Here is a 15,300-nt window from a genome sequence, read left to right on the forward strand (position 1 = left end):
CACTAAATATTACGAGGGTTTTCGCTGCTGTTTCCCTTCACATTCATTATGACTGCTATATTGTGACCATGTTCATTCTTCATATATATATATATATATATATATATATATATATATATATATATATCGTTCTGTACATACACATGCATATGCACCCACATGCTTATTTACATTTCCCATACCGTTGAATCACCGTCACTTACCGTTGTGCATACACGCTTGCATACCCGCTTACGTCTAGGGCTGCCACCTTTTCAAATGGCCAAAGTGGGGCATTTTCGGGACACAGATCAGATTTTACAGGCAGACACATACCCACGGTCAGTACAAAGGTTAGAACTTTACTTATTTGCCTAAATGAAAGCTTATTCTTGTAGCAGTTTAGTTGCTTATTCTGTTTCCTGTAACATTTAAGTATTTTACATACAGAAATGACTGTTTTATGCAACTGTTACATGAAATATGGGACACAAGTATTTCCTACAATCACAGGACATTTGCCATTGTATTATTTTTGGTCAGGACACAACTGCCCAAAAAGGGACTGTCCCTCGCAAAGTGGGACAGGTGGTAACCCTACTTACATCTGCTTTAAAGCATCTTAATCACCCTATATCTGACTGCCACTATGCAAATGTGTAAGGTATATATTCCCGATAATGCTTGTGGGGAGACGTGCATCACGGTCAGGTGTTTAATCCCGGGTCGTAGGTTCTGCGGGACTGGCTGCAGTCTGAGCAATCTTGTGTACAACTACAGCTCATACAACTTGTGTCCAGATGTCTACGGGACTGGACATCATGTCGTGACACCAAGTCTAATATTTAGAACAGTTACTTATCCCATGAGGGATATCCAAAAATTGTGGGGACCGATGACCTCGACTCCTTTGGCTTTACGGAAATAAGGTAGGGTTATACATGCAAGGGATGCATAGATTGCAATCCTGAGACTGCCTAGGGTGAGACTGTCTACTAGATATGAGTAGGGGTCACTATGTGCAGATATGGCTGTGCCTAGCTAGCAGCCCGAGTATGGGTGGTTCTGGTGGATGTTCAGGAAGAGGGGGGTGGTGTGCTGGAGGGGATGATGGGTATTCAGTTATGCATCCAGGTGTGTTGGGGTTGGATGGCTCAGTTCAGGCCAGATCATTATGTGGGTATGTGCTGGTAATGTTTCTGTACATGTGTATCACACATTTTAATGCTCATATGTTTGTGGGATTGTGTTCTACAGTATGGCCTGTCCGGTTGTATTGCAGATGTGAATATTTGTTCTTTGGTTATCTTTCTGATTCGTCCACTGCTCCCTCGTACACCTCCAGTTCACCAATTGTGCATCCAACCCAGTCTCCCCTTGGCGAATTATTACATTACCCGTCACCCCCACCCCCATATTCCACAGACACCATCCATCCCTTCTCTGGTTGATGGCCCATGGCACAGTCAACAGAACACATTGCGTACACTACATATCTCTGGTACCAATATGGTTGTGGGGACTACCCTAGCATTTCTGATCATCCACATGCTGTACTTCACACACATAGGTACACGCAAATTCTTATCTTTCATGACATGGTAGGTAGTCCCGGGTAATACCCATTCATATTTGGGCCGTCCTGACAAGGATGACTTGGACCGCGAATGGGCAGATATTGGGCGAATGCTCTGACCATTGGTAGGGTTGCCACCTTTTCATATGACCAGGATGGGACATTTTCAGGACACACATCAGATTTTACAGGCCAACACATACCCATGGCCAGTACAAAGGATAGTACTTTAGTTTTATGCCTAAATATAAGCTTATTGATGTAGCATTTTAGTTGCTTATTCTGTTTCATATACTTGCTTATTCTGTTTCTTGTAACATTTAGGTATTTTACATATGGAAATACGTATTGTATGGGACTATTACATAAAATATGGGACATAATTATGTCCTACAATCACAGAATATTTGACATTTATAATGGTTTTGGTATGGACACAACTGCCCAGAGGGGGACTGTCCCTCACAATGTGGGACAGGTGGTAACCCTAACCATTGGGCGAGGCTTAGCAATTGGCGGCACACTAACACGATGCATTTCACTTCCACTTGGTATAACTATCGACACTACAATGGAATACGGGCACGTGGTTTTAAATGTCATTTGTTCGAGGGACGGGGACTCAATATTCAGCTACGTGTCTTTGTGCTTTGTGTTTACTTTTTATTTTGGTGTTCGCAAAACTGTCTTGTATGCTTTGCATACATTTCAGTATCCATGGATACTGAAAGGAGTGATTACTATTAGAGGCAAGCCGTACTAGTCAGCATTTTAGGTTGCGCCTATGCAGCCAACATGTTTACGCATCTGTGCAGTGCTTGGACATGCCCCCTGTACTCGCACATGTTTCCTATGCACATGGCCGTTACGGCAGTGTTCCTCCAATAATATGCATGTGTTGCTGCTGCACCATCTCTACGCTCCATGGTCGGCGCAAGGCTAATGCCATCCTTGCGCCAAGCTTCATGAATCCCGGGGTCAGTTTCTTAATCTTTGCATACAACTTGGACTATCAGTGGTGAAAGATAAAATATAGGGCACCCAATTGTTAATATTTCCTGCTTTAGCAATCAGTGTCAAAAGATCATGACTTAGATTACCTATTATAAAGATTTCGCATTTGAGATTTGAGGGCAGCTAATATTAAGTTCTTAGGCAATTTAAAAGTGAGAAGTCAAAAAGTTATCAAACTCCAGGATTTGCTCAACTTTGCCTGCTGGGCAGTGGCTCCAGGCAAGAACATTCATGAAATCTTTATCTAACTTACAAAAAGGAAGACATAAAAAACATAACTGAATCACAGTAGAAAAATAGCTTAAAGAAAATCTTCATCTTTGATGGGGCTTTCTTTCTTTCTTTCTTTCTTTCTTTCTTTCTTTCTTTCTGATTTTAATGTGGTATCATTCTGGCAGCACTATTGGGTTTCGTCTGAAGCTCTGCACCTATTCATGGATGCATCAAGTAGTCATGGTATGGGGCCTTATGGTTTTTGTCAGACTGATTAGCTTCTTGGCGAAAAGGCAGATGCAGAGACATCAGCATCTTGGAGTACATACCGATATGGATCACCGTTTTGGTCTGACAGAGTCAGTTTAGGAAACAAAATGTAGAATGTTATTTCTATTTCAATACCCAGGCAGTGGTAAAAGTTTTGATGAAGAGGACTGTTAGGGGTCCAGTCCATTTGAATACTTTTGGTATCACACAATCTTGAAATTAATTTGTCTTTCCTGACAAGATTATTGCCCTGCAAAGTTAATACCATAGCTGACAACCTTTTCTGATTTTAGTTTTTAAAGTTTTTTCATTGGTTCAAGACAGACACAGCAATGTCCCAGTCATACTACAAAGAATTTAGCTCACTGGAGAAAAATGTGGTGGTATTGAGTCATTTCTTGGGCAAACAACAGCAGAAAAGTCTATGCATCAGCACTGACTTAAAGATGCGTTAGTTATTTTTGCATTCTTGCATGTGGAATTGGTCTCTGCCTCTCATTATTTGGTATATTATTTCACAATGCCTAGCCAATGACATCCTTTGCCCCATCTGGATTAATTTAGCAGCTTTAAGCTAAGTAGCCACATTTCTTGATTTAGTCAGTTTCACCAAGCATTGTGTTGCAGAAGACTAATTAAGGGTTGGATAAATGCTAAAGAACTGGGGACAGATAAAAGAAGGCCAATATCTAGACCAGTTCTTTGATAACTTATTTTAAGGGTTTACATCATAGTTTTAGATTACAATTCATACTTAATCTGGGCTACACTGTTTGCATTGATGTATGCTGGTGCTTTCTGAGTCAATGATCTCCTGCATTCACTTTGCTGGTGGGATATGGTTATGACTTGTAGAGTGATTGTAATCTGGATTGATAGGTCTTAAGAGAGATCAGTAAGAGGCAGGTCAACAATTGGTTTTGGACTGAGCGATATGCCATGTTACTTGCCCAGCATGGTGGGCATAGAGGTTATCTCAATTGGTTTGTAAACCTTTAGCTTCTGGTTTTGTTTTCTAACTGACTTCTGGTCATATGGTCTCCTCCAGAGATTTCAACCTCATCCTTAAGAGAACTATCATCAACCTGAGGCTACCAATTACTAGTTACAGTTGTAATTCATTTAGAATTGGTAGACCTTATGACCTGGTTTGAGAAAGGTTGTTGGTTGAAGTATTATGGAGTACAGGTAGATGAGTTTCAAGAACTTTCCTAGCATTCATTAGATGATTGTCATTACTAGAGCAATTATTTATTCTTACTAGCTAAGATGTTAGCAATATTTCATCTGCAGATATTAGAAGTGAATGAGTTTTGAACACTCCTTAATTTCCAGAGCAAAAGCTAGAGCTATTGTGCACCTGGGTGAGCTTAATTTCAAGTTGGATCTTTCAAAGTAGTTAGTGTCATGGAAAGATTTTCCTTTCCTGGGCTGTTATGGTTTCACCTAAGTTTGGCTATGGACAGCTTGCAGGTCCCAAAAGTTCCTACTAATGCTTCTGATCCATTTTGGAATGATATTGGGAGAATATCCAAATACTTTTTGTTAGCAAAAATGGACTTCACCCATTGATATTATGCTATGACTTTTTTTGATTAACAATAATTCCACAGAGGAATGTGAAATGTTGCGAGGGTGGCCTAATGGTTAAGGTGCTTGCCTTAGAAACACAAGGTGCAGGGTTTGAGTTTCACAAGGGGTAATTGGATAGGCTTAAAATGGCTCACAAGGGTAGTTAGCTTAGTACTAACCTATGAACTTCCTGAAAGTTGACACTTCAAAAGAACAAAAAAATGCCCAAAAGCCAAGAGAATAAAAAACTTGTTTTTTGCAGGGGAGCAAGCCCCCTACACCACTAGTGCCGCCCAAATCATATATATATATATATATATATATATATATATATATATATATGGGTCTACTTCTTTTGACCTAACTTTCATTTGCCTGACACTCATTTGCCTGAGACCAAATGACTGAAATTTCATTTGCCTGACACTTCATTTGCCTGACACTTCATTTGCCTGACAAGTATTATTAGCAATAAAATGGAATATGCCCCCTTCCCCACTGCAGTGCGACCCTGGAGTTAGAATATATAGTTAGGGGGGTGGGGGGGTGAAGCCCCCCACTTACTTTTCTGTTACTAAGCAATATTACATCAAAAGTTAACAATATCATATGAAATGAAGTGGGGGGCTTTGCCCCCCCACAGCCCCCCATTGTGGGGGATGTGCCCCACACACCCCCCCTAACTATATATTCTAACTCTAGGGTCGCACTGCAGTGGGGAAGGGGGCATATTCCATTTTATTGCTAATAATACTTGTCAGGCAAATGAAGTGTCAAGCAAATGAAGTGTCAGACAAATGAAATTTCAGTCATTTGGTTTCAGGCAAATGAGTGTCAGGCAAATGAAAGTTAGGTCAAAAGAAGTAGACCCATATATATATATATATATATATATATATATATATATATATATATATATATACTAATTCCACAGTCATAACAACCAGAACAACTTGAACAAGGGAGAAATCTCACAAAAAAGTGAATCATTGCAGGCGCCAAGTAGAAATCTCTCAGTTAATGAGAAAAGCATTTGGCATTATGCCATTCCTTTTCTTCTGTGGCCTACTGATGCTTTGGAGATTTCTCCTTCAGATTATGTAAAGAAATCTGTTGTAGTACCTCATATCTATTGATCCAACAATTGCAAAATCTTCTTTTAAATAAAACAAATGTCAAGAATTTAAGCATGGTGGCATAAACACACTATTCAATATGACAATAATTCTCTGAATTATTTGTTATTTAACTTACAGATTTTTCATGCTTGCATCTCAAACATGTTCATTTATCCCACATATATGGCTGGTTGCCCACAGTGCTCAGATTTATAGTCAAAACTTGATCATAAGTCCTGAGAATAAAGGCATAGCTAGGTTGGAGTGAAGGGAGCCGCTTCCCAGGTGAAATGTCTTGGGCGGTGCAATTGGCAGAAACTGATCAGTCTTCAGTGCGATATCAGTATTTGAATATCAGTATAAATCTGTATTTAAGCTTGTTAGTGCCGCCTTGTGTGTCAGGTATAAACTGTAACAACAGTTTGTTTTTATTAATCGTTATCTGGAGAGTTTTTTGGGGGGGATAGAAGTAATGCAACCCTGTGTCCTTGACTATAGAAAGCAGCTCATTAACAGCTCAAGGTCTTAAGCCTCTGAGATGGTATAAACAGGAGAGCAAACACAACATGAGCAAATAATATCTCAGATAAATGCATTAAAGAAAAAAAAAGCAAATACAAACTGAACAGTTTAAGTAAGCTGCATGTCCTTGAAGACGTCATGTTCCTTTTGTTTTGCCATGTGTTGCATATAGGTCTAACAGGCTTGCATGCATTATAATACTTCTGCCCTGGAAAACAAAAGTCTGCTCTTCAGATTATCAAATGCATCATGGTGCTGCTTAAGCCAAAGCCATTTAATGTCCTTGTGCATCAGTTGAAACTGTGCCTCAGGTGTGTGATCTTGGGGTAGTTCTTCATGTCAGGCTAAGTTGCAGGTATTAATGTCATTACCTTTACTTGAAAGAACCCACATAACATATGTAATATATCCCAAATCCAGCACTGAATGTCTGGAGGTGGTTGTGTAGACCTTGGTTTATATCAAACTCTACTACTGCAGTTCACAGTACCTTGGGATTCCAGACTGTGAACTGAACCATCTCTAGCTATTTCAAAACCGTTCTGCCTGGTCTCTTACTAGCATTTCTTTGTACCATCATAGTATGCCTTTCTTGCTGAAAGTCTAATGGCTGCAGGTATGACATTTGGTTTTGTATGAGGTTTAGGTGTTGGTCTGTTTACCTAACTTATTGAATGTGAAGGTTTTGCTGTATAATGCACAATGGTTTGTAAATAATCATGGGTCTACCACCTGAAGTAGTTGTCACTACCTCCTTGTCCAGTCTACTCATTCTGGTCTTTGTGTTTGATTTGCTTATATTTCAAGTGGTACGGACTGAATTCTTCTTGGATTTGATCTTTTATACATCATAGTTCTCACCTTTAGAAATTAATATCTCATTGGCTCTGGGATGCCCCAAATCAATGAGTTTGAGTTCCCTTAAAAAACATTTCTTTCAGCTGGCATGCAATTAATTCTGCCTTTCCCTCAAGTTTACTCATAACTACTCTGTAAATATAATTTATTTACTTTATTAACCTTTACTTTACTTCATTAACCTGAGTTAATACCTGTTCCACAACTCCTTTATGTTCTGGCCAGAGTTAAGTAGGCAATTGCAACGTTTTGATGAACACATGAAAAAAATACAGTAGGTATAAGTAGAAAGTTACAGCATTATATAGAAAGTGAAACTGAAAAAAAAGAGGAAAACAGATAAACATGACTGTTAAAGACCCAACCACGTAACACAAACTGAGAAATCACAAAGCAGGCTGGTGTTACAAGAAACAAGGATAAAATTTATGAAAGCGCTTAAGAATAAATTTTATCCTTGTTTTTTGTAACACTATGACTGTTAAAGAGCAAGTTTACAATATAGTAAGTAAAGTAATGGAGTAGAAGCTAGTTGGTGTAATGGAAAAGGTCATCAGAACAGGAGTATGTTAAAGAAATATGTTGCAAACTACCACTGTCAATTTAAATAATGTTCTTATCTCTATAGTGCTACAGTCATTTGCTGTTGTCCATTGGTAAAAATAATTCACATTATTTATAAAAACACAGAGCGAGCAGTTTCAGTATATCCAATAGCAATGCCTTGTGGGAATACCTTCATCCATCCACCACCCCTTTTTCCCATTTTTGCACATTAAGTCAGGGTGTTACTTCAGTATTGACAATCATCCAGAGCCAAGGTTTACACTGCCAGGTAGCTAGTCCTCCTGCGGCCTAGTGGGAACATCTGCATGTATATGCTGCTACAGATTTTTCAGTTAACCTATCTCACAGCACGAGTACTTATATTCTTCTTTTAACTGCTGTTTTAATTTCATTTTGATTTTGATTAAATTACTGAGTTTTCATATCTCCTCTGGTAAAAAATTCTATGCTGCAAGAGGTGATTTAGAGAAGCATTCCTACTATATGTTTGAGTACCATAACTGCAGTCCTTGGAATTGTGAGAATTTAAGTGTGATTTCATGGAAACTGTACTATTTTTTAAATTACTCTGTCTCTAAGTATAATTAACCCTTCTACAAATTAAAATAATATCGGTATTAGTGTGGGTAGGTACCAAGGGTGTGGTGAGTGTTATTCCTCCTGCACACTTGGGCTACAGGTAAAAGAGCATTTGATGTGTATCAGCAAAATTCATACCGCTGTTACTTCATGAGTACTGTAATTAATTACTCACAGTTTTAGGATGCATGATACTAGCTGCTCAACTTCCAGTAGGTTGTCATTAAAGTATTTTCATTATAATTTTCCTGAAGAAGGTTCTTTCCATTAAGATGGAATTTTTCACACCTGTCCACAGTTGGTAAAGTAAATTATATTTAAGTTTTGCTGCAAGGGCCAGACAGCAGGAGTAGTTTGGCAGCATATATGATTTAGGAGAATAGAATGTAAATACTTTGAATTGCTTAGCCTGGTGCAGTGGTGTTTTCCAAGGCTGACCATGAAGTTCAGTTAATATATATTAGCTGTTACCAGGAGAGTGAGGGTGTTTAACACAAGAGTCTACGGCAAAGATTAGTAGATAGTATTCAGTTTCTAGCATTAACATTTAAATAGTTAATGTTTTCTTTGATTGTGGTGGCTGTACATTAGAGTATTTGTAGGCTAATCTAAGCTAGGAGTGAGACTTGATATGTAGGCGTTAAGGGGGGGGGGTCATGTAATCTGGTAATCCAATATAATTTCAAAAGAACTTTTTTGTTTTTCTGATAGCAGTGTTGCCTCACATACCAGCATAGTTTTGATGTTTGCCTGTTTATCTATTATATATGGTTTTATGCTTTCTTATTCATTATGACCTACTTACCAATAAGAAAGCAAAGTTTATCATAACTTCTTAGTGTGAGATGCAGCTAGTTTACTTATGTTTTGAGCAATGCTATAGAGCACTACCCCCTGGATGTGCAGTAGCAAACCCTTTCCAAATACCACTGACAATGTAATTAGTGCATGTGCTTATTACCATGTATGGTGTGTACTTAATAAACATTCATTACAGTCACTACACAGATGGTAGGCAATGAGTATTCATAAAGCAGCCAATTTCTGGCTGTAGCACTTGACAAATGCTTCTAGGTTTGCTGTTGTCATTTTAGTAAACAAATATGGTAATAGCAAGGTTTTTGCTGTAGGGTTCCTCTGTGAGAGCACTATTATTATTCTCATTCACTTACAAAAAAGGTTAATAGAATAACAGGGGTTGCAGAAACACACATCTTCTGAACAATATGAAATTCTTCATGTCTAGAAATTCTTCATGTCTAGCATTACTGACTGACTGCAAAACACAGTATTTACCAAAAAAGCACAAATTGTACAAGAGACAAGTCAAAATATGAAGTCATGTCAATGATGTTCTTAAAAAAATTTGGGGGGGGGGGGTCGACAGTTGAGGGATACGTTCCAACATCTTTTATTTCTGTTTGTGCTCCACTATAGCATTTCTGATGAAAATTTGTGGTGTTTGGCAAGGCAGCAACGCTTCCAGTGTACCTCTCAGCTTCTTCACTCATGAATTAGGGAGAAAGGTAAACATTATGGAGGGGCAAAGGCCAAAAATCAAGGGACAGTTATTATATATATATATATATTCATGTCACACAACAACAAGAATTTGCCAATGATGTCTTCAGGGTGCCTTTACAGTACTCTAGTTATATAAATCCATACTGTGATGTCATAAAGAATAATTGGAAGATACTAAAGAGTATACCAGAGTTAAGAGAGAAGATAGAGAATACCCCCACACTTTTCTTTTAGAAATAATACATCCCTCAAACAACATCTTTGTTATAAACCAACTACATATGAAAGAGGGAACATAGAGTCCAATAGAACTGGCACATATCCTTGTAGATGTTGTTCAGCTTGTAAATTTATTTACACTTGTCTATCTTATATACATCCAGTGTTAGGTTTTACTATTAATGTTGATTTTTACACAGATTGTAAAATTTGTTATCTTGTTTATTTTCATTTTTGTCAGGTATGTCATGCATTTTATGTCAGCAAAATGAACAGACCATTTAAGGATAGAGTCCTTGAACATCAGAGAGACATAAGAAATAAAAAAAATAGTAATTCTCTAGCAGTGTCTATTATGAATCATGACCCTACACACTTTTTTAGGATTTTTTTGTCTTGCAAGTTTTGGAAACTGGTTTAAGAGGAGGAGACTTGAAAAACCATACTGAAAGTATAGAGCAAAAATTTATTTTATTGTTAAATGCTAAAAGATTACCTGGTTTGAATGGGGTTTCCTCATTTAAACCATTTTAAAAAGGATGCAGACTTGGGCATTAATAACACCATCTATTTATGGAGTGTTTTTATAACTAGTTTTTATATAAGTTCTTTATATGTGCTTTCTATAGTTATTTTACTGATGTGTGTGTATATATATATATATATATATATATATATATATATATATATATATATATTTTTTTTTTTTGTAACGTCTTTAACACATGATGATATCATATTAAGTGTTTTTTTACTGGTTACATTTTTGTATTTAAAAGTTGAATGTTCTAGTTAGTGTTGTCTGATGAAGCAGTGTGTTCATCGCAAAAGCGCTTACCATTTTCCTTGTGTTTTGGATTTATTTATTAAAGTTCCTGGATTTTAGCCTTGTTGGTGCGGTATTTCTTTATTCATATTTTTGCAAGGCTGCCCATGTTGTCCACTGCCCCTACTCCACACTGTTGCAGGATTTGCAGGCAGACACACAGTCTCTCACACACACACACAGTCTCACACACACACAGACAGACAGACACACACACACACACACGCATGCACGCACACACACACACACACACACACACACACACACACACACACACACACACACACACACACACACACACAGCTCATCCATCTGCATGCACTCACAAATACAGCCACAGACATGCACACATCCTGTGCACATCACCTGCCACTCTCTTGCTGCTAACTCCCCGGCACTTACCTTTCACGTGAACTCACCCATTGGGCATAACAGGTTTAAAATGAACATTTATCCATGTTCATTAACATGGCTAGCTGAAGTAACTTGCACGGCTAAGTGATTCATGCTAAGGTTACATAAATACCTTACTGCAGACATTTCTGGGAGGGACACACATGGCTAATTAGCATTGATCACTCCCACAGAATGCTCCATTTGCATTTTCAATATGCCATGGAGACAGCCTACTGCACTGCTGCAACTTGTGTACAGCAGTGCCAATTGGACATCTCTAAATCTAAAATGGTTACCAAGATAGGTAAAATGCATGTATGTCTCTCAGTAATCTTTCTGAATTCTGCCACTTTTTAAGAACTGAAAAAAACTAAGATGATTGCATCAAAAAAAAATATCAGTGAAGAATTCATGCTTCCAAGTAAATTGAAAATGTAGTAAAACTGCTGGTGCTACATAACTCACAAAATTAATTATGGAAAAAATATTTTATTCGGAATCACTTTACTTCACTTATGATTATAATATAACAGTGGAATTTCAATTTGCAAGTTTAAAATACAAGGCTCTCAAAGCTTTTACAATTAAAACTACATGGGATAATGACTGTCTTCACAGTTGACAAAGGTAAGTAAGACTTTATATATCTGTGGAGAGTCTAAAAAGGTACAGTTAATGATTATTGTTACGGCACTGGCTCGTAGGAACACATGTCTACATAACACTGTATTGTATCTCCTGCTAATGTATTCCTTGGTCACTGTTTGTCCTTTTTGCATGCTACATACCTGACAGGAATCCGTCTGTCCTTCTAAGAAGCCTGCACATATCATGTTCTCTGTTACCTTTGAAGCATAAGCCTCAGGAGCATTGCATTCAATCTCTGTTATTATGGGGATGGACGCTTCCTGCAGATTTTGTGCATACTCTTCTGCTTCTATGAATAAACAACAGCTCATTTCAGTGGAAGCCACAAAGTTTGGTCACACAGAAAAAGTTTTTAATGACTATATAGGCATAGAAGATAAGTACACAATTTGTAAAAAGGTATAGATCTGCTAACAGAAAAAGGTGAAACCATGAGTTGGCAGCCAGTTCAAAAAATAGATGCAAATGTGTTCCATGTAGAAGACCTACATCATTTTTTCCTTGTGATATGTGTGTGTGTGTGTGTGTGTGTGTGTGTGTGTGTGTGTGTGTGTGTGTGTGTGTGTTTAATCTAGGATATTTGAAGCTTGTTTTACTTATCTAGTGATGATGTATGGCATTAAATTAGTAGGTCTAGCAAGTAAATGGTGTATTGTGCATTAACTTACAGTGATCAGTGAAATCAGTGTCCCATATTAAGGAAAACATAACTGGCTATAATATCATTTCAGCAATAGGGGTGAAAGTTAAAAAGTTTTAGTATACACTGGAGTTTGCAATCTACCTGAAAGCATTAGCTAATTGTGTTATATATATGGACCACCTAGTGGCTGAAAGGAATCTATAAAAGGTTACCACTTGAAATGCTGAGACTCATCAGTGCAACTCCTGGAGTAGTGATAATGAATGGTAAAAATTGTAGACTTAATATATGTACATACACTACATCTGAGATTGCTGCTCTTTGGAATATTCCCTTTTTTTCTTAGGTCTGGTGATCATAAGTTCAGGGAGTTAGGTGGGTTTGCCTTCCATGTCTCTGAGTACATGGTGCCCCCCCCCCCCTTTGCTAAAAGCAAATTTAAAAGAGAAAAGTGATGCATAATAGGCGTTGTTCACCTGTGTTTTTTGTCTTTATTTAATTTCGGGGCTTGCTATTACAAGCAAGTATTGATGTTTCAACAGGGAGCCTCTCTAAAGCAATAAAACAACAGTGTAAAATTTTGAGTGAATTTAATGTTTATGACAGAACAATAGAGTGATATTAAATTAAATGCTCACATAAATTTATCTAGGTAAATGTGTACATTTTAAATCAGGAATTCAGACATATGCAATGAAATGTTTCATACCTAACCGGGCACAATTGTAATAAACTACAAGTATTACCACTAGCATCCAAGAACACAAAGACACAATGCAACTCCTTCTAACCTTCTCTATATTTCTCCATCAACACTGTCAGAGCAAACATTGCATCTGTAGTACTCCTTCCTGGGATGAAACCATACTGGTGATCACTAATCATCACCTCCCTTCTTAACCTAGCTTCTACCACTCTTTCCCATAACGTCAAGCTGTGACTGATCAGTTTTATCACTCTGTAGTTACTACACCTCTGCACATCACCCTTATTTTTAAAAATAGGGACAAAAACACTTTTTCTCCACTCCTCAGGCATCCTCTGACTTTCCAAGATTTCATTAAACAATCTGGTTAAAAACTCCACTGCCATTTCTCCTAAGCACCTCCATGTTTCCACTGGTATGTCATCTGGACCAACAGCCTTTCCATTCTTCATCCTCTTCATAGCTGTCCATACTTCCTCCTTGCTAATCTGTTTCACTTCCTGATTCACTATCCCCACATCATCCAACCTTCTCTCTCTCTCATTCTCTTCATTCATCAGCTCCTCAAAGTACTCTTTCCATCTGCATAATACACTCTCCTAGCCTGTGAGTACATTTCCCTCATTATACTTTATCATCCTTACCTGCTGCACATCTTTCCCAGCTTGGTCCCTCTGTCTAGCCAATCGGTACAGGTCCTTTACTACCTCTTTAGTGTCCAGCCTTTCATACAGCTCTCTATATGCCTTATCCTTAGCCTTCACCATCTCTCTCTTTGCCATGCTCCTCATCTCCTTATACTCCTGTCTACTTTCTTCATCTCTTTGACAATCCCACTTCTTCTTCGCCAGCCTCTTCCTCTGTATACTCTCTTGTACTTTTCCCCCACCAGGTCAGCATATGATAGGGTGCCTAGAGAGGAGATGTAGTATATGAGGAAGTCAGGAGTGGCAGAGAAGTATGTAAGAGTGGTACAGGATATGTAATAGGGTAGTGTGACTGGTGAAGTCTGCAGTGGGAGTGACAGATGTGTTTAAGGTGGAGGTGGGATTACATCAAGGATCAGCTCTGAACCCTTTCTTATTTGCAATGGTGATGGACAGGTTGACAGACGAGATCAGACAGGAGGCCCCATGGACTATGATGTTTGCAGATGACATTGTGATCTGTAGTGAGAGTAGGGATCAGGTTGAGGAGACCCTGGAGAGGTGGAGATATGCTCTAGAGAGGAGAGGAATGAAGGTCAGCAGGACTAAGACAGAATATGTGTGTGTGAATGAGAGGGAGGATAGAGGGATGGTGAGGATGCAGGGAGTAGAGTTGGTGAAGGTGGATGAGTTTAAGTACTTGGGATCAACAGTTCAGAGTAATGGTGAGTGTGGAAGAGAGGTGAAGAAGAGAGTACCTCAGGGTGAAATGGGTGGAGAAGAGTGTCAGGAGTGATTTGTGACAGACGGGTACCATTAAGAGTGAAAGGGAAGGTCTACAAGAGGGTAGTGAGACCAGCTATGTTGTATGGGTTGGAGACAGTGACATTGACAAAAAGGCAGGCGTCATAGCTGGAAGTGGCAGAGTTAAAGATGTTAAGATTTGCACTGGGTGTGCCAATAAATGGACAGGATTAGGAATCAGTATATTAGTGGGTCAGCTCAGGTTGGACAGTTTGGAGACAAAGTCAGAGAGGCAAGATTGGGTTGGTTTGGACATGTGCTGAGGAGGGATGCTGGGTATACTGGGAAAAGGATGCTAAGGATGGAGCTGCCAGGTAAGAGGAAAAGAGGAATGCCTAAGATAAGGTTTATGGATGCAGTGAGAGAGGACATGCAGGTGGTTGGTGTGACACAGCAATATGCAGAGGACAGGAAGAAATGGAAACAGATGATCTGCTGTGGTGACCCCTAATGGGAACAGCAGAAAGAGAAGAAGATTAACACTAGCATCCCTTCATCACCAACCTCTCAGGGCATGTGCCTACATTAATGATGACCACAGAAAATCTACTATTTGAAAGTGCATTATTGGATTCATCAGGTAGGCCTAGACTCCTTCAGGCTTAAGAAGGGCATTCAA

The 15,300-nt window shown here is 38.6% G+C and overlaps 1 protein-coding gene across 2 annotated transcripts in view; it reads right to left on the reverse strand.

The window, feature by feature from the left end:
• F12 (coagulation factor XII) overlaps positions 1-15,300 on the reverse strand; it is a 921,608-nt gene that overhangs the window by 91,912 nt on the left and 814,396 nt on the right. For both annotated transcript variants that reach the window (XM_044069447.1, XM_044069448.1), the window contains one exon: positions 12,022-12,170. In XM_044069447.1, coding sequence (XP_043925382.1) covers positions 12,022-12,170 — 149 coding nt within the window. The remainder of the gene's footprint in view (positions 1-12,021; positions 12,171-15,300) is intronic.

Source organism: Protopterus annectens, chromosome 4.part0 (genome assembly GCF_019279795.1).
Source record: "Protopterus annectens isolate FY-2018-M chromosome 4.part0, PAN1.0, whole genome shotgun sequence".
Taxonomy (NCBI): Eukaryota; Metazoa; Chordata; order Ceratodontiformes; family Protopteridae; genus Protopterus; species Protopterus annectens.